Raw genomic sequence first — 19465 nt, 5'->3', positions numbered from 1 at the left:
CTCTCTCTCTCTCTTCTTACCTAAAACGACAATGCATCGAGATGGACACTTTTCGCATTGTGAGATTTTGTAGGACAATTGCCAACTATTCCCAAAATTTAAACTGTTAGATGAAGGTGTTGCTTAAAATTTAAATATTATAACACCCCTTCATGCGTAGACTGGATTTCGGTCTAAGCTTAAAGCGTGGAAATATGTAATTGGGGAGGCAAATAAGGCCAAAAAGATTTGAACTCAGGACCTCGTATTCTAATACTATATGGATTATGTGAGACCACTGCTAACTTTTCTAAAAGCATAATATGTGAGATTTTGTGGAATCATTATCAACTTTTTTTAAAAAGTTAAGCTATTGAATAAAGGATTGGTATAACAACTAAATATTTTAATACGCATCCTTACATGTCGGGAAAAAGCTTGCAATTGATGGCACAAATAATACTCGCCTTCCCTCTGTAAGTCCTCTCCTTCCTTTTATGCATCTGCAAAGCCCTTTCGGGTTCTATCCTAGAGTTCGGTTCGAAGAATCGAGAACGGTTTGTGAATAGCGTGAGAGCAAAGCGCAAGGCTGGTGAGTGGTGACCTAAAATGTATTGATGAGGCCCGGTTTCTATTCAAGAGGAAAAGCAAGATAAAGCCTTTGCCTCGAGTTTTGATTGGAACTAATTTAGCCCCAACTCGTTAATTTTAGGCACGAAAAGGCCTAAACAACGTCGTTGTACACACTTTTGACGGAAAATTGTCCAAAATGCCCTAGACCTATTATACGGCGGCCACTTCAATCTTAAACCTTTTAATTGTGTCAATTTAACCCTAAATCTTTTTATGATTAGCCAATATAGTGTTTTCGGCCAATTTTGGCTAAAATATGCTAACGGAGATGCCGGCTGTCCAATGTGGTTCGGCCTGCAATGATATTGACAATTTTTGCAATTTTTATTTTATTGAATTTTTTAAATTTCTTTCCTTTTCTTTTCTTTTTTATATTTTCCTTCCTTTTTTTTCATTTATTTTCCTTTTTCTCTATGACCGGTGGCGACCAGCCACAAGCGAGAACCGCACTCATTGGCTGCAGGTGAGAGTCGCCCTCGCCAGCCCTCACCCTTATTAGATTTGGCAAGAAGGGTAGCCCTGACCGACCATCGCCCTCATCAGATCTAATGTGGGCGACGATCGCTCAGGCAAGGGAAGGAAACAGGAAAAGAAATGAAAAAAAAAGAAAGAAAGAAAGAAAAGAAAAAGAAAGGAAATGGACAAAAAGAAAAATAAATAAATAAATTTCAACATCAATGCCAAATACGTCACATAGGATGACTAGCATCCATGTCAGCAATTTCGGCCAAAATTGGCCAAAGCATTAAATTGGCAAAATGTTTAGAATTAAATTAACACAATTAAAAAATTTTGGGATTAAATTGGCCGCGTTACAATAGTTTTAAGACTTTTTGGACAATTATCTCTACTTTTTATGTCTTTTTTATCCAATGAGATACATTGGCCAAAAATAAATGCCACATCGAAATTTTAAGCTAGGGAAATTGTCAACTTCACTCGAGTGAACTTTTTCTAAAAGTTACAATACTTAAATGATCGATTGAAAAGTTATACTATAAAAATAAGCATGATAATAAAATTATGACATTGTATCTTTTTCCTATGGACTTTGTCTACATTAGAAAGCTCTGTAATCGCTTGAATACGATACTCGTGTGCGGACCAATCATGGTGAAGAAAATAAAACCTCAAGAACGATGCACAGAAATTTAGAGAATGGCAATACGAAAATAAGATGAAGAAGGATACAAAAACCAGACAAAGTATGAAACAGGCCATGAAGATTGGAAATTTGACTTGGTTGCCGAATTGAAGTCGACAACGTCCGTCTATTTTGGGAATTGACATAATAAATCATATTCAGTAGCTCAAAAAGATAGAATGAAGACTACGATGCAAGGCGATTGCTACAGCAAACGCGTGATATGTCAACATTGAGAACCTGTTCATGTTATAATAGTTATTATGAAAAAAAGTAACTCTTAGTTATAAAATAAAAAAAGCGACTTTTGAATGTGAAAAGAATTGATTATTGACATGAAAAGTGGTGATAATTCATCATGAAAATGGGTGATGGTGGGGATAAATTATATATTCCCAGAGATGTGTTGATTGGTTATCAATAGATAACACTAAATCATAAATTGTTCATCACAATTGTTCAAAACTTCTTCGAAACTCTCTCTTTTTCTCTTTTCATACACAGAATTTTGATAACACATTCAAAGTGAAATTTCAAAATAGAAATTGAGTAATCGTGATCTCATTTCCCTACGCCTTTGTGTATATTTTGAAGATATATTTGTTCTAAACCCGATAATAATAATAGTTGAGGCAAATAATACGGTAAGAATTGCTCTATCTTTGTTGGCAATCAAATTTCCCAACAGTTGATGGTTGAAAACCAAATTTTGTGTGAGAATCCAATGCAACATGAAATTAAAAGTAAGAAAACAACAAATTCAATGGAATCCATATCTGACATAAGAAAGTATTCCCGGCCCAAAATAATTTGAGCCTTATCATGGAGGAGAAAGAGAGAATGGAGGGACATGGCGGGTGGTCACTTGAATTGGAAAAGGACAAGAAGAGAAGGAAAAATGTTTGATTGATTGATGTGCAATTTTCTGAAGTTGGAATAAAGCTGCTACTCACGGGCAGACATTCACCACCTTTGCCTCTCTGCTTCCTAAAACGTGAAAATAAATAGAAAAAGGGATTATCAAGAACTATATATTACATGCTTTGATGACTTTCATATTTATGATTGGTCAAAAATGTTATCCTAAGAGTACTCAGAATAAACAACCTCTATGACCACACAAATATTGTGCATTAAGCCTAATAAGTTTCCATTTCAATATCTTGACAAACAGTTTTGATGTGGCTCGAAACCGAATGCTTGATTCGACGAAACTTTGATGTATATTGAGTTAGACTACAAGGTTTGGAATAGTCATGGCCACGGGCCGGTTTTGGCTCGGAACCGGCCCGTTGACCGGGCCCGCGGTTCGGAACCGGAACCGGAACCGATCCGTGGCCTACGGGCCCGGTTCCAGTTCCAAATTATTTTTTTTAAAAAAAAATAATGAATATTTAAAAAAAAAATTCATTATTTAATTTTTTTTAATAAAACAAATTGAACTCTAATTGCCATGCATTGTAAGTGCATTGATCTCCAATTACAATACTTGGCTTGAGTGTATTGAACTCTAATTACAAAGCTTGGCTTGGGTTTTATAAACAACCCATTTGATGGTCTCTTCATTCCCAATCGATGTGGGACTCTCGGCTTGCCTTGAACACCTTCAATGTGAGACTCTTGGCTTGTCTTCATGCAAATGCCAAGAGTCCCACATCGAATGGGAATGAAGAGACCATCAAAGGGGTTGTTTATAAAACCCAAGCCAAGCCATGAGCATGTGAAGTTGTATGCATTTTGTGGTTACGATTCTTTGCTAATTAAGAGCAAAAGGTTCCATTGGACCATCTAGAACCGGACCGGACCAATGGTCCGGTTCCCGGTTCTATGATTTACCGGTCCGGTTCCTAGTTGTAAAATTAAAGGACCGGTCTTACCGGTTCGGTTCCCGGTTCCGACCGGGAACCGATCGCCCCTATAATTTTCATTTTGATTATAATTTATATTGAATAATTCATTATTTCATATTTTTATAATTCATTATTTTTTTATTTCATAATTTATTTTTAAAATTTTTAAATTACGAACCGGAACCGGCCGGTTCCGGTTCGGACATGACCACGAACGGCGGTTCCGAACCGTGGCCATGACTAGTTTGGAAGTTTGATCCGATGAGACTTCCTCATGCTTTCCCTTTTCCAAATTCTTCAAGTTCTTGAAATTTGAAGAAGTTCATTCTTCACTTCAAAAATCAAAAAGTTATTGTATATATTGAGAGCTTTTTTATGCTTCTTTGATTGTGTTTGTACTCTCTTCCATGAATGAGCAAGGGACTCGTTAAATAAAGAGATTGTATTTGGAAAGATGATGAAATTAAATTCATATGACATCATTGAAGATATTCCACGATATCCTCTTCAAAGTATTTCCAAAATGTGTATCTTTGAATGTACCAAAATATATTCGAAATTGCACATACATATTCAGAAAATATCACCATGTCAATATTTTTTTTCAAATTGATTTTCATGATGAACCAATTAAATAGATTTGATTAAATCAAATGGTAATCAGAAATTTATTTTGATTTTACTTTTGAAAATTTCCATGTCAACAGGTGCTATCCAATTTCTCATTAACATAGACAAATAACAGAAAAATGACTCTTCCAAATTTTATGTCCTGCGTAATCAATCCTTTTCTTTTGTGCCAAAGAAACAAATCGATTTTCACGAAGGCTCTGTTCGTTTGGCGGAAAATATTCTTCCGGAAAATATTTTCCGGGTTTTCCGTTGTTCGGGGGGCGGAAAACGTTTTCCGTGGAAAAATATTTTCCTTCCCCCCTTCACAAAATAGCCTAAGTCTATGAAAAATGACTTCCGCTTCTTCAAAAGCGGAAATCATTTTCCGGAGCTTCTTCTTCTTCTTCTTCACTAAGGTCGCCGGCCACCACCGCCTCCAGTCACCGGCCGCCGCCGCCGCCAGCCGATCGCCGGCCGCAGCCTCCAGGCCCGCCGGCCACCGCGCCGCCTCCGCCGCCGCCCGCCGCCGCCGCCGCCGATCGCCAGCCGCCGCCGCCGCCCGGTCGTCGCCCGGCCGCCGCCGGTCGCCCGGCCGCCGCCGCCGGTCGCCGGCCGCCGCCGTTCGCCCGGCCGCCGCCGATCTCCGCCGCGCCGCCGGTCGCCGCCAGCCGCCGCCGGTCGTCGTCCGCCCCGCCGCCCGGTCGCCGGCCGCCGCCGGTCGTCGTCCGCCGCCGCCCGGCCGCCGCCGGTCGTCGTCCCGCCGCCGCCGGTCGCCGGCCGCCGCCGGCCGCCACCGCCGGCGAAAAATATTTTCCGAAACTTTTTCATATTGATCGCCGAACACCGGAAAATTATGTTCCGGGAAAATATTTTCCAGGAAAATGACTTACGGGAAAATATTTTTCAAAAGGAGAATATTTTCCGCCAAACGAACGGAGCCGAAATGTGAAAAAGAAAGTACTTTGACAATCTAAAGTGACTCTACCAGTCAAGTCAAATTTTTATTAAATGAACTAGCTATTAGTCACTTATCAATATGCCACCATATACCACGACACTTACCTAATAATTCAGTCCACCAGAAAAAGAACCCATAATTGGACGCGTATTCTCTATCTTCGCGTCTCCATTGGTATCTCAACAATTTCGATCATCGGTGGATTTAATCACAAATAGCTGGAATTATTCGGACGATGTGCGCAAACGCTAATTAATTTCAACTTCGTCATACTTGCATTTTATCCTCCTCCTAATTAATTTCTTGAGGTACATATGTATAGCTTTTTTTTTTTTTTTTGGTCGAAGTATAGCCTATTGATTAGGGGAGCATTCGGTGGACCAAGCAAAGCATCCCAACTGAGGATAAGAGTGAAAATCATGTTTTGGGCCCCCCACTGTTGAAATGTGCCAGACAGAAATTGCAGCTTTATTTCTGGGTTTTTTTTTTTTGTTGGTTTCGTTGATTCATAACCTACTCCTACAGTGCACTTTGAAGTGATAAGTCTTTGTACGTACTGTGGACACAGACACAGTCTACAGTGACTCGACATTGAAGAGAGACAATGCTCCGACATATCAAGTGAGCTATCAAAAAATTACAAAAGAATTGACAGAAGAGTGCTTACACGAGCCTCTTCTCTTGTGGTATCGGATCGATATAACCATTTCTTATATTGCTGTTACCACCGACGAATCCTTACTCGATTATATGTGGAGGTATTTGGTCGAATTGAAAGGTTCCGACACTTCCAAAAAGAAATATATAAAGAAGAATAAAAGAATCGAGCATGAACTAACCACACTTCTTGAAATGATTATACGGGTGGCTTTTCCTATCAGATGGCTGCATGTGCAGCATAATCCCCACAGCCCACCGTTTGACATTGATTACCATGCACTTTTCGCACCATTTGTCAATATACTTTGAACGGTTGCACGCTGAAATAAGCCGTGCATCTCGTTCTTACCTATATAGACCGATTATCATGTGAACGAAGCACCGGCGTGCTCGGTCTCGTACATCCACTAGTTTTTTCAACCGCAAGTCAAAGTCGATCTTCATCATCGTTCTCGAAAATCTAGGAGAGCTATAACGACGACGACAGAGAAGAAAAAAAACGGTGACCTTGAGTTTATTTTACTATCTCGTGAATGAGTACTGACAAGTTTCGTTGAATGCATCAGACTGATCATAAGGTTGGCGTTGTCGCTGCGTGCAGATGCTTCGTTGCATGCAGTCATGCTCAGAGTCGCATATGCGAGCGCTGTGATTCGTTAACGCTTTCGAGATTTAAAGGCTAGAGTACGAAAGAGGACTTCCAGGACGTTTATAAAGCGAAGAGAGTAAAATATGAAATTCCCCCAAATTTATTTTCTGTATATAACAAGTCCCGACGTGTTGGGAACAATAATCCCACATAGATAGCCTTTGCATTCACCGGGTCTTGCGAAGCCATGCATATTGGCTTGTCTATTGGGAAACTCTTGATCTTGATCATGGGTCTTCCTATGTTTGTTTGCGTTAAAATAATATTAAAAGTAGTGGTATTTCACTTTCGCCGTTTTCGGCTCCCACTTATCCTACATCTCTCAAATTATTTCACAAAGTCAGACTAGAATCAAGCTCAACAGGGTCTTTTTTCCCCGCTGATTCTGCCAACCCGTTTTCTTGGTTGTGGTTTCGCTAGATAGTAGACAGGGATAGTGAGAATCTCGTTAATCCATTCATGCGCGTCACTATGAATTTGACCAACGCATGGTGGAGTAATCAATGGCAATAAGTCAATCAAGAACAAATTAAGCAAGGAACAGGTAAATATATGCAACGCGACCATGTTGTTTCGGCCAAAGTCACTTATATCCACGGGGAGAGACGAACTATCCACACCCGCAATTAAAGGTTGACGACGAAGGTGAAGGGCGACGGCGGCAGTGCAGTGGAGGATACAGTAGGGGTGAGCGGTTTTCGAGTTGGGCCGATCCAACCCTAGAACTTGGAACCTATCCCCATAGGGTCGATTCCCATATTTTGGAACTTGGAACCGATCCTGGACTGACCTTGCTGGTCTGATCCAATTCTAGGATCGATCTAGGGAACCGGACAATTTCTTTTTTGTTTCATTTTTTTTTTCATTTCTTCAAAGGATAAACTTACTCTTTCAAAGTACATATCCATCAACATATAATATATAGAACCACGATACTTAGCAACAAAACGACGAGAAGTAAAACATCTAAAGTTACAAGGAATTATCCAACTCATCACTTGGTCAAGCAAAACGAAAGCTAAAGCAACATGAGAAATCTCCACTTGCCAATGCAACGGTCCATAAAAGATGAACACGTTAAATAAAATAAACAATAAAAAGTTAAAGCACGTAACATAAAACATGAATTATAGAACTTCATTCCTCATTCATTCATGAAAGATTGCTCCAAATTCCATTTACCTGAAACCAAAGCAAACATGGTTAAAAATGGGTTCAGTCTAGGGTCGGTCCATAGGTCCAGTTCAGCACCCTAACCCTAGAACCGGACCGTGCAATATTGGTTACCAATTTTTAGGGTCGAGGACCGAACCATTTCCTGCGGAAATTAGACTGAAGCAGACCACATAGTGTCAGTTTGATCTAGCCCCAGGGTCTACCCTGGACCAATGCTCACCCCTAGGATACAGTAGAGATTTGCACATATTGGAACAATTTGTGGTAGAACTAGAAATGGGGAAAAAGAAACAAAACAAGCAGAAATAAAGAACAATGATTATTACGGACCAAGTGAATACGGTAACTGTCATTCATTTGGGGATAAATTCGTTGATTCAAAATTTATTAGATCAATTGCTAGTGCGCAAAAAATGGTTTATACTTTTACCACCTTACGATCGATATGTCAAAAATTTCCGGTAACAAAACTAACTCTTAATTCACGTCACCCATCTAGGGGTAAAATTCTTTTACAGCTGATAGTGGACTTGGACATCTTAATAATGCAATTCAAAATGGGTTAGAGAGAGAGAGAGAGAGAGAGAGAGAGAGAGAGAGAGAGAGAGAGAGAGAGAGAGAGATGGGCATTGACTATTGAGTATCCATCCATCATGTCGGTAAGGGATGGTGCAGCTTATGTTGCCCTGATCTTTATGGGGATGGTACTAATAACCAAAAGTCTACAGATGTCCCCTTCATCTCCAATTATAATGGTCGAGTTCCGTGAACCAAGACATTCGTGTATTCTCTTGTTTTTTGGTAAACATCGACAAGGACAACTACTGCTAAACCCTCCTTCATTTTCCGTACCTTCATATTTATGGTACATAACATGATTAAATGAATTCAAACTTTGGAATATTTTTCAAGTGGACTGAAGTGTACCACGTCACTCCAGCCAAACCGCACACAGCCAATATACCCTAATTCGACCTTGCTGAAAGCGCCTTGTAATTACATTATATAATTTATATTTTCTTAGCTATTTTATAAGAAATTCTCATTCTGATCGATTTTTAGAATTTAGCTGTTCACTGATAGGAGAGGGTTAGGTAGATCGAGCACGCTTCAGAATTATCTTTGCGGCGCTCGTTTTTGCTTATTCAAAGTTAGATAGGTTGATGATGACCAGGATCCAAATTCCATAGTGATACGGACATAGAAAAATAAAAAGAAATGGAAGTCAAAAATGAAAAAGCAGAAAACTGAATTTCATGGAGCCACACAGTTCGTCGTCGGCGTCATCACATGGATCCAAAATCTAATATTCTGCTCTTTTTCGGGGGTGGGAAACGACGTGCATATTTCTTTTTTGGATCGTTAAGGAGCATGCTAAAAGATAGCAAGAACCCATGATTGCTAATTAGAAGACCTTCCACACATACACACTCTCTCTAACATAGAGAGAGAGAGAGAGAGAGAGAGAGAGAGAGAGAGAGAGAGAGCTACATAACATACATAGTGCTCCACAACTCACATTCATCTCAGCTAAATTTCAGAATGAGCTAAGAGAGAACAAGAAGAAGATAAGAAACCCTAGAAAACATATTTAGAAAATGACATACAACACCCAGCATGGGCAGCGTATATAATTCCACTCCCTCATCATCCTCCCGAAAATACATATCCAGCCCAACCACAACAACAGCAACAACATCACATCAAGAGAGAGAGAGAAGAGAGAGATAGAGAGAGAGAATGGAAGGAGACAATAGGAATGAGGCATATAGAGAGTGCTTGAGAAACCATGCAGCCAGCTTGGGGAGCTATGCGACCGATGGGTGCGGCGAGTTCACATCGGACGACGCCTCCCCGGGCAGCCTCCAATGCGCGGCGTGCGGCTGCCACCGCAACTTCCACCGGAAGTTGACCTATGCCGCCGCCCACGCCGGCGGCGGGGGGCTGATGGTGTGCCGGTCGGGCGGCAGCCGGGACAATGCCGAGATGGCCGGTGGGGAGCTCGTGGAGTACGGGCGGGGGAGGCAGCTGAACATGGCGGCGGATTCGCCGGAGAGCAGCGGCGGTGGAGCGGGGAAGAAGAGGTTCAGGACGAAGTTCACGGCGGAACAGAAGGAGAAGATGTTGGCGTTCGCGGAGAAGCTGGGGTGGAAGATGCAGAGGAAGGATGAGGAGGATGAGATCGAGAGGTTTTGCAGGAGCGTTGGGGTGAGCAGGCAGGTGTTCAAGGTGTGGATGCACAACCACAAGAACTCCTCTTCTTCCTCCACCTCTGCTTCCACAGGCAATGCCTCCTCTCTCACCACTCAGTAGTACAGAAACGAGAGAGAGAGAGAGAGCGAGAGAGAGAGAAGCGAGTATTAGCTACTAGTCAGCTTATCTTTCATTTCATTTTTCTTCTGGGGATTCATTTTTCTTTCTTCTTTTGTTGGTTCTGAATTTAGTTTTCTCTATATTGCTCATGAGGAGAAGGATTAAGGAAATCTCACATCGTCTTGAATCCCACTTTTTTTCATTTTTGGTTTGCTGCTATAGTTTCCCATCTGCAAGTGCTGTTCATATATATAAGCATGCCTGACAAATTGTGCCAATGATGTGAAGGAATGAGAGAGACAGAGCGAGAGAGAATCAAATTAGAAAAGAGAGATGCACATCTTGCTTTGGAGATTTGAAGTGTTTCACCTCCTGTTGGGCTCGTGATTGGGAAAATGTCTTGTCGACCCTATTACATACTGATGAATTTCGCAAGCAATTTCGACCAAAAAAATTGTTTTGCAAGCAATATTGATTGACCTCCTAGGTCAAACTACTCGCATGCGAATCTGAGGGACATCACACATTATGATTTCTGAGAGAGTTTGATTCATTGAAGACACAATTCCCGACCTCAGAAGTTATTTTCTTCTTCTTCTTCTTCTTCTTTTTGGAATTTCCCAAGAATTTACTGGCTTAAAAATGTATAGAAATTAAATTTCTGGCAGTGCTAGCTCCAGAATAAATGAAGGAAATGCTTGTTTAGGTCAAAAACTTACAGTGCTCAGAAAAAAGTGTGACCGAAGGGGAAAAGACAGCAAGGAAAATGTGAAATCAGTACAGTTCCATGTGCCATCATTATCAGATTTATTGGTCTGTACTTATGCGGTCGCTATTGTAATAATCTGGCTCCAAGAAAAGTTACTAGACACTACCACTCTCTAACCGATGTAGACAGGACCGATTGTGGCACCGACAACATGAATATATACAGTGTTGATAGAGATTTCTACTTTTTAGAACTATTTAACTTGATAGAGTTTATCACAGTTTCCCTTGCTAGCTTCTTCACCTCTTTCTCATCATACACTCATATCCATATTGACGTTCTTTCTCTTCCAAAGAGCCTATAAGAAGATTGGGAAAGGATAAAGCTCAAAGAGATCAGATTCAAGCATATCAGGATACATGCTGTGCATGCATATTAGATATACATAGAAATACCGAAGAAAGATGAGATGTCGAGCAGGCTACTTCCGAAAATCAGACAACTAGTTCGTGTGACCCGTAGGGTTTCTAATAATTGCCCGACAGCGCTAAAAGCGCGTGAGGAAAAACCGATACCATAAAGAAGTCTCGACATTTACTTCTCGCTTACGATGATCGCAAGGATGACCCCATTAGACAAGTTGCACTCACCATGACCATACATGACTGTGGATAGTGTTGGATCAACCACGGGAAAATTGTCAAAAACGTCATAAACCTTTTATATTGGTGCCGATTGAATCATAAATATTTTTTTGGTGCCAATTGAGTCTTAAATTTTTTGTTTTTGTGCCAATTCAGTCCTTCCGGCTAATTTTGGCCGGATTTTGCTGACATGGACGCCGGCGCTAACGTGTACAACTTTTAATAATTTTTTTTATTTTTACTTAGATTTTTCTTTTTTTTCTTTTCTTTTTCTTTTTTTGTTTCCCTCCCCTCCCTCTTCCTCTAGCCGGTCGCCGGACCAGCGACCAGCCAGAGGCCGGCAAGCCACACCGACCACGGGCAAGGCTCGCCCGACCCTCGCCAAAGGCCACGAGGTTGCGCCCTTCGCCCTCGCGGCCTTTGGTGAGAGCTGGAGCCTCGCCGGATCTGGCGATGTCGAGCCTCACCCAGCCATGGCGAGGGCTGGAGCGTCGCCAGCGGCTGGACGAGGCACAACCTCTTCGGATCTGTCGAGGTCGAGCCTCGCCCATGGCCGGCGAGAGCAAACCTCGCCAGCCCAGCCCGAGGTCGCCCTCGCGGCCATCCAGTGCGGCTCGCCGGCCTCTGGCCGATCGCCGGTCCGGCAACCGGCTAGAGGAAGAGGGAAGGGAGAGGAAAAAAAAAAGAAAAAAAAATTAAAATATTATTAAAAATTATACACGTCAGCGCCAGCGGCCGGCCGGCGTCCACGTCAGCAAAATCTGACCAAAATTAGCCGGAATGACTAAATTGGCACAAAAACAAAAGGTTTGAGACTCAATTGACACTAAAAAAAAGTTTATAATTCAATTGGCACCAATGCAAAAGGTTTAGAACTATGACACTTTTCCCGATCAATCACCAAGGTATTGCTGACACCTTTTGGGGTTATTCTCACACAAAACCGAAAGTTTGATGAAATAGTGTAGATCCTTGAATCTAAAAAATTAATTGGTATGAACCACCTTGCCCAGATCCAATCCATCCATTACTTCTCAGGATTTTGCGCCCTTTAATTGAAGTTATGGGTGAGGCCACACTTGGGTTTTGTAACGCCCCCATCTTATGTCGATGGCAGATCAATAGCAAAAACTGTGACCTTGCTCTTGCTATGCTCACATGGAAACTCACCTTTATCCGGTCACATATACCAGCACACATATAGACTTCATTTATCACATACCGGTACACATATAAACTCAATTTATCACATACCGGCACACATATAAAATTCATGTATCACATACTGGCACACATATAAAATTCATGTATCATCATCCTGGCTCAACCAGGGCATCCCGGCTCAACCGAGGCATCCAACTTCATGCTAGGCATCCTGGCTCAACCAAGGCATTCCGGCTCAATCGAGGCATCCCGGGGCTAGCTCACCCGAGGCATCCGGGCTCAACCAAGGCATCCTAGCTCAACTAGGGCATCCCGGCACTAGTTTACCGAGGCATCTGGGCTCAACCCAGGCATCCTAGCTCAACTAGGGCATCCCGACGCTAGTTTACCGTGGCATCGCCGCCAATGCTATGTGGCAACAGTCTTCTTCTTTTATTTAGTGATCACACATCATGGGTCACACAAGCCGGTTTATTATCTTGATTTCATTAGTCCATGCAATTAAGCCCAAAGGCGTGCCGTGCTTGTGTAATCATGATCTCTAAAACATTCGCCTAACATGCAGGTCGCGGTCGAGGGCACGTGGTTCGGTCTGCCATGCCGAGCGTCGGCTCGGAGCCGAACTTGGCTTGGATCTACACATCCCAATGTAAACACGCACCAAGCCGAACTCGTCCCGTGACGCCACAACATAAGTACGAGACCATACGATACCCCGTTTCGTGACTCGTACGTGCCTTGACTTATGATCATGAAGCAAAACAACAAGCACTCATGCAAATAACAAGCATCACAGACACGATCACTACTCGAGCCAAACTCACAACTCCACATTCTACCCTCTTATAAATCAACAAGCATGGATGAGAACATCAAGCATGGTAACAAGCGATGCGTGCAACATCGAGACAAACAACAACACACAAGTCTCAACAAAGGTTCGGGTGAGAACTCAAGCCAACAACGCATCATAACTTCCTATCCCGAGATTAGGGAATCCACTTACATGCCGCTTTCCAACCACGTAACACACCGCCCTATCCAAGTGTTAGGGAATTCACTCACCTATAATCACCTATAATCACAATAAAACGTCTACGGCGGTCAGCGGCAACAAATAGCAAGAGAGAGAAAGAGAGGTGATTGGCGTGAGGATGAGGGAGAGAGAGAGAGGCGTGAGAATGAGAGATGAGAGAGGAAGAGGAAGTGTTTGTGCGGTAACTAAAGGGGAAAACTAAGCCTATTTATAGGCAAGCCAAGCCAACTTGGTCCCCAAGTTCTTGCTCCCCAAGCCTTGACCACTTGCTCACCAAGCTTTGCCAACTTGCTCACCAAGTTTTGACTTTCTAGAACCCTCTTTCTTGTCTCTCGGCTCCCTCTCGGTTTCCCCCTTCGTATGACCTCCAATCAAAGCTTAGAATATCTCATTTGAAAGCTCAGAATGAGCACATTAAATCACCAGAAGATATCATGTCGAGATTCAAACGTTCTCATATAGAAAATGATGAATCTTTGAAATCTGACAAAACCGGCAGTTTTTGCACTGTTCTAGAAATCGGGCTTAAAAACATAGTAAATGAACTCCGAAAATACCCAAATTTGAATATGTTATACAAAAGACCTTAATAAACATTTTCCATGAAGAACATAAAATCTGAATCTTTCTGTAAACACAATTTTTAATAGCTCAAAGACAGACTAAAAATAATTCGCTGGAACAGAATTCTTGCTTCTAAAAGTAAGCTCTTTTCAGAATCCAAATCATCTCCAAAAATTCCCAAATTTATATATGTTATAGAGAAAGAAGTTCTCAACAACTTTTGTGAAGGAAGTTTGTTCAAATTCTGCCCAGAAAAGTTTGTATAAAATCAATAAAGTGTGAACATCACCGAAATACTCATTCTGGACAGTTTTTACATGGTCCGAAATTAGACTATCGTACTACTCATATCAAGTCCAAAAATTCTGAAATTAAAATATGTTAAACTTGAACATATTTGGAACAACTTTGAAGAAGGAAATTTCTGGAAATTCGGTTCACAAAGTTTTCCACAAAAATGACAAAACGAAAAGAGTACAGAGGATCCGAATATGGGTTTTCCAGAACAAGGGTAAAAATTGGCTCCGATTAGAAAACCATCAAACTTAAATCATAGCCATTTTTCAGGGACTGAAATTGAAGATGTTACAAGTTTGGTACTCTATGCATGCGTATAATACCCACATCAAGTAGTCAAAGCTCCCAAACGAAAAACATTTCCTAATCAAGTACATCTATGACAATGAAACAACCTGTGAGTGGAAAAAAGCAGGTCGCATGGAAATTTACACAAAATAGACGCCTAGGCATGGTTCTTGAAGTAGTATTAAGGTTCGCTCAAGAAGCATTACTCGTTTACCTGTTCTTTCCTCACGAGGTAAGGAAGAGAACAGCATCAGAAGACTGACTGAACTGTTAGCTCACCACGACGGAGCTACACTCGGTTGAGCAGACAATCTCACGAAATAAACATAATTGACCTATGACAACAATTTGTTTCCATCTTTGATTATTTCCTCCCATGCCCCGCCCGGCCCCAAGACCCGTGTTCACATACCATCATGTATTTGATGCATCAAGCTCGTTTTATCCACTTTAAGAAACAAAAAGCAGTTTCAAAACCAGATAAGATATGAGTACAATGATCAGATAAGAACAGAGCTGCAAAGATATCGTACATAATCATAACAGTGAACAAAGCCGGATGTATCTGCTCAAGATTTCCAAAAATCACGCGACGAGAGGGGAGAAAAACTCCAGGTTCATAGAACTACCAATTGTTTTTAAGTGACTCTTTACTACCAATTGTTTTTAAGTGACTCTTGTCTCCCTTTAGCATTGCAGCACCCGCAATCACTTCGCCAACATCATCCTGACAAATTCCTCATAGTTCACTTGGCCATCACCATCGACATCGGCTTCGCGAATCATCTCCTCCACCTCCTCATCCGTAAGCTTTTCTCCGAGATTAGTCATGACATGTCGGAGCTGCACAATAAAGAACATGTCATAAATGCGGTAATCTCATTTCCCTTCTAGAAACTGGTTGTGGCTGCGGGCTCTGAAAATAACCAAGAAGGAGATGCTGGCACTTATACATGAACTTTACCTCCGCAGCAGAAATGAAACCATTTTGATCTTTATCAAAGACCTTGAAAGCTTCTTTGAGCTCCTCCTCAGAATCAGTATCCTTCAAGATTTAAACGTTGAATGAGGCACTAGCAGAAATTTAGTCAACGTAAAAGGATATGATGGACTAACAATTGCGAAGTCCCCTTGTTAGAATTGAACATCAACCGACAAAAGAACATGGATTCGTCTTGCTTTGCAGACTGCCCGCTTTAACTGACTAATGACACATCACACATGCATATCTTTCATGAGAAACTGAAAGGTCTAAAAGGAAAGGAAAATATCCTAGTATTCCAGGAATGTCTCTACAGAGTTCTATAACAGAATTTCCCTCAATACTAAGGTAGGAAGTAATACTATCTGCAATTGGAATTTCAACAAAACAGGGAGAGGACACATGAAACTACATGTGCCTGTATACCCAAAGGCATCTCGGAACCTCAAGTACAACTTATGATGAGATCCATTCTTTTTTTTTTGGTTAATTTTTGCTTTGGTGGAGGGTGCCCCTGACCTTTAAAAAAGCGTTCCAACACCCCCCCCACCCCCCCCCCCCCCCCCCCCACTGGTCAAACCACTAAAAAAGAAAAAAAAATTCCACCAACCACCAGGCCTGGTGGTGCTGAAATTCATTGTTAGCACAAAAACAGGGAGGAAAACATCTGGGTCACTGATGATAATGAGCTGAGATAATTGGAAACTAAGATGTGAAGCAATTAATAAGCCTTAAGGCTCCAATGCTGGTTTGTAATCTTTGTAAAAACATACAAACATCTGAAGGCCTCCAAAGTCCACAACTAAAACACTACATGTGGCACTTAAACTGACCTTCATCTTTCGGGCCATCAAATTCAGAAATTCAGGGAAATCAATAGTGCCATTTTGATCAGCATCAACTTCGTTGATCATATCTCGTAATTCAGCTTCTGTAGGATTTTGGCCCAGAGATCTCATAACTGTCCCTAACTCTTTGGTAGTGATGCAGCCTATACAAACATGAAGTTAGGATGAGAGAGGAAGATATATCAAATCTTTAGTAATGCACATGCGACGTGTCTATGATATTGCATAAAACAACTACAAAGGGCCAATCAATTTTAGGTAAGAAATAAAATCAGTAACTCACAACGGAAAACTGTTTATTTCAGCTAATTTTGAGCAAAGTGACATGCTCGCAGGGACACAATTAAATATAGGGTATGGCAGAAGAAGTAAAGATCACAAAACAAAACATCAATTTTAATCATCAAGTCGTATAAGCATTTCGCATCATAACCTCAGTTTACATCGTCGACCAATTTAAAACGAGGGTGATCACTTCCTTGACAAGTGGATGTTGGAAAAGAACGAGATGTCCAAAGAGGAGGATGGTCGACAAGGGGAAAGCTCAAGCATTCCCCGAAATGCTCCGAGGGATGACAACAATGCGGGAAAAAACATCGGACGATTCACCACACTTCCGCTATTCTTACTCGAGCAGCCGGCAGTTCCACCTCGAGAGGTAGAATTTGAAGGGCGGATCGGATTTTTAAGGGTTTCAGCCACGAGTTCCAAACGTTTCCACATCCGAGGCTCAGCGGAGATGGGGAACTCCGGGGCCTCTACGGGGGGGCTCATTCCCTCACACGCTCTATAGTTTGGAGAAAGGCAGTAAGAATGACAAAAAGGCACACTTGGACTTCCCCAGCATAATAACAAGATCATCCATCAGCCTTCATTTCCGAGTTACCAGGCTCGCTCCACCCATCACATTCACCGCGTCGCGACAAGACAGCGGCATAAAAAAGCAAATAACATCGTCCTGTACCACGTTCGAGCCGAACGTCACACGTAATCTACGTAATCAGGAAAAAAAAAAAGAAGAAAAAAAGAAGAGAACTTGAGGCCAATCCTTGCTATCGCTAGCCTATAAAAGCGCGACGGAAGTAAAGCTACTCGTAATCACTTCAAACCCGTGCGAAAGCGAAGAGCAAAGCGAAAAAAGGAGGAGGCTTCAACTGATTTGCTGTGCAGGCAAATCATCGGAACAGCAAATCGAAACGCCTCCCAAACTCGAATCAAACGAGCACGGGCGCATTTCGTTCCGAATCGCGTGCGAATGCAATGCAGAGGAAAGTGCGAAGCCGGCGGTAGAGACGGAGGGGGGGGCAAGGGGAAGAGTACCATCGCCGTCCTTGTCGAAGAGGCTGAAGGCTTCCTTGAACTCGGCGATCTGCTCCTCCGTCAGCTGCTCCGCCATCGCCGTCGATCTCGAGTCCGGTGGTCGCTCGTGTTTCGATCTGAGATTTTGCGCGTTTCTGGGCTTTCGCTTCGTGGGTTTTGTCGAAGGATGGAATAAAAAGGAGGGGAGGGGAAGGGGAAGGGGAGGGTTTTAAACTTTCTAAATGCGGACTCTCTCTCGCTCTCTGTTTGACCCCGGAACGATGAGTTTTCTTGGATTTGAAACCTTGGACAAACCGAGAGTTACGGGAAGATACCAAGAAGTTTTCGTCTGACGAGGGGGGTCGTCCGGCGGTGGTCATTGGTCAAGATTGGTAAGCTGAGTTCTCGAAGATTTGATTGTTTCTATTTCTAATTAATTGCACGTTTGAATGGGTAAAAGGCAAACCGCAAGCCACGTCAAAGAAGACAATAATGTCGGGAGGGGAACTGAACTTTCCACCGGGAGAAACGATGGCCGCGCCGAATCAAGTCAACTCATGATTCGTTCTTTAGAAGGAGGGGAGGCAATTGATCGATCTTTCCTTCTTCTCCTTCTTAATTTTCGTCTCTTGCCGCATGCCAATCGACATGATTTATGTAGCAATCGCGTTAACAGTCTATCGAGGTACGCCATTTGGACTCCAAAATTCTGTGATCGCAAACATTGGGATCACTTCCACACCTTTTGCAACTTTGTCAAAGGGAAAATTGTTCAAGAAAATTGTTCAAAAAGTCATCAACACCTCGTATTTTTGTCAATTCAATCTTAAACTATTCAAATTTGCCAATTGAGTTTTAAATTTTTGTTCGTGATTTGCCAATTGAGTACATCCGGCCAATTTTTGACAAAAATCGCTAATATGGATAATTTTTAATAATATTATTTCTTTTTCCAATTTTTATTCTTTTCTTTTCATTTTTTTTTCTTTCCTTTTTCCACCACTAGCTGGTCGCCTGGCTAGAGGCGAGGTCACTAGTCTCTGGCGAAGCGCACCCCTACGAACCGTCGGCGAGGGTGAGCCTTGCCCTGCCCCTGGCGAGGTCGCACCTCGCACCTCACCCAGCCATGGCAAGACTCGCCCGAGGTCGACTTGATCAGCCATTGCCTCTGGCCGGTCATCAGCTATCGCTAACGCCCGGTAACCGGCTAGAGGAGGAAGAGGAAAGAAAAGAAAAATAAAATAATAAATAAATTTAAAATATTATTAGAAATTATCTATGTCAATGTTGATCATCTTACTTGGCCAGCGTCCATGTCAATAATTTCCAATCAAAATTAACCAGATAGACTCAATTGGCAAAAATATAAAAATATTTAGAAATTAATTAACAAAATTGAAAGGTTTAAGACTTAATTGGCAAAATCACACTAAATTTAAGACTTTTTATACAATTTTCCCCCTTTGTAAAGATAGGGTTGAAATAATGTCGAGAAACGAACACTCGGCGGACTTGAGTTGATAAGGTTCAGCGTCTCTTAAAAGGAGTTCGTTTTGCCGCTCCCTGAACTTCACACGGCACGGCAAGCCGACATCATCTTGTAATTCTGCTTTCGTTACTTTCAATTCTGCTTCCGTTACTTCTTTCGCGTTGCAGTAAC

The 19465-nt window shown here is 42.0% G+C and overlaps 2 protein-coding genes across 3 annotated transcripts; one reads left to right on the top strand and one right to left on the bottom strand.

Moving 5' to 3' along the window:
- Nucleotides 1-9076: 9076 nt before the first annotated feature.
- On the top strand, nucleotides 9077-10144 carry LOC115664881 (zinc-finger homeodomain protein 11-like). Its single transcript, XM_030586763.2, has one exon. It carries the CDS (start codon nucleotides 9402-9404, stop codon nucleotides 9972-9974), a length of 573 nt encoding a protein of 190 aa, XP_030442623.1. The 5' UTR covers nucleotides 9077-9401; the 3' UTR covers nucleotides 9975-10144.
- A 5000-nt stretch (nucleotides 10145-15144) lies between these two features.
- LOC115664882 (calmodulin) lies at nucleotides 15145-18029 on the bottom strand. 2 transcript variants are annotated; one of them, XM_056312821.1, is made up of 5 exons: nucleotides 17827-18029; nucleotides 16492-16649; nucleotides 15641-15721; nucleotides 15356-15519; nucleotides 15145-15325 (listed from the first exon to the last, which is right to left on the bottom strand). In XM_056312821.1, exons 1-4 carry the CDS (start codon nucleotides 17900-17902, stop codon nucleotides 15385-15387), a joined length of 450 nt encoding a protein of 149 aa, XP_056168796.1. In that variant the 5' UTR covers nucleotides 17903-18029; the 3' UTR covers nucleotides 15145-15325; nucleotides 15356-15384. The 2 variants fall into 2 exon arrangements, with proteins under 2 accessions (XP_056168796.1, XP_056168792.1); XM_056312817.1 differs by having other exon boundaries at nucleotides 15145-15519.
- Nucleotides 18030-19465: the final 1436 nt, after the last annotated feature.

This window comes from Syzygium oleosum, unplaced genomic scaffold (genome assembly GCF_021117445.2).
Source record: "Syzygium oleosum isolate NSW1041296 unplaced genomic scaffold, Sole_v2.1 Sole_v2.01, whole genome shotgun sequence".
NCBI lineage: Eukaryota > Viridiplantae > Streptophyta > Magnoliopsida > Myrtales > Myrtaceae > Syzygium > Syzygium oleosum.
This window is presented reverse-complemented; position numbering and strand designations above follow the sequence as displayed.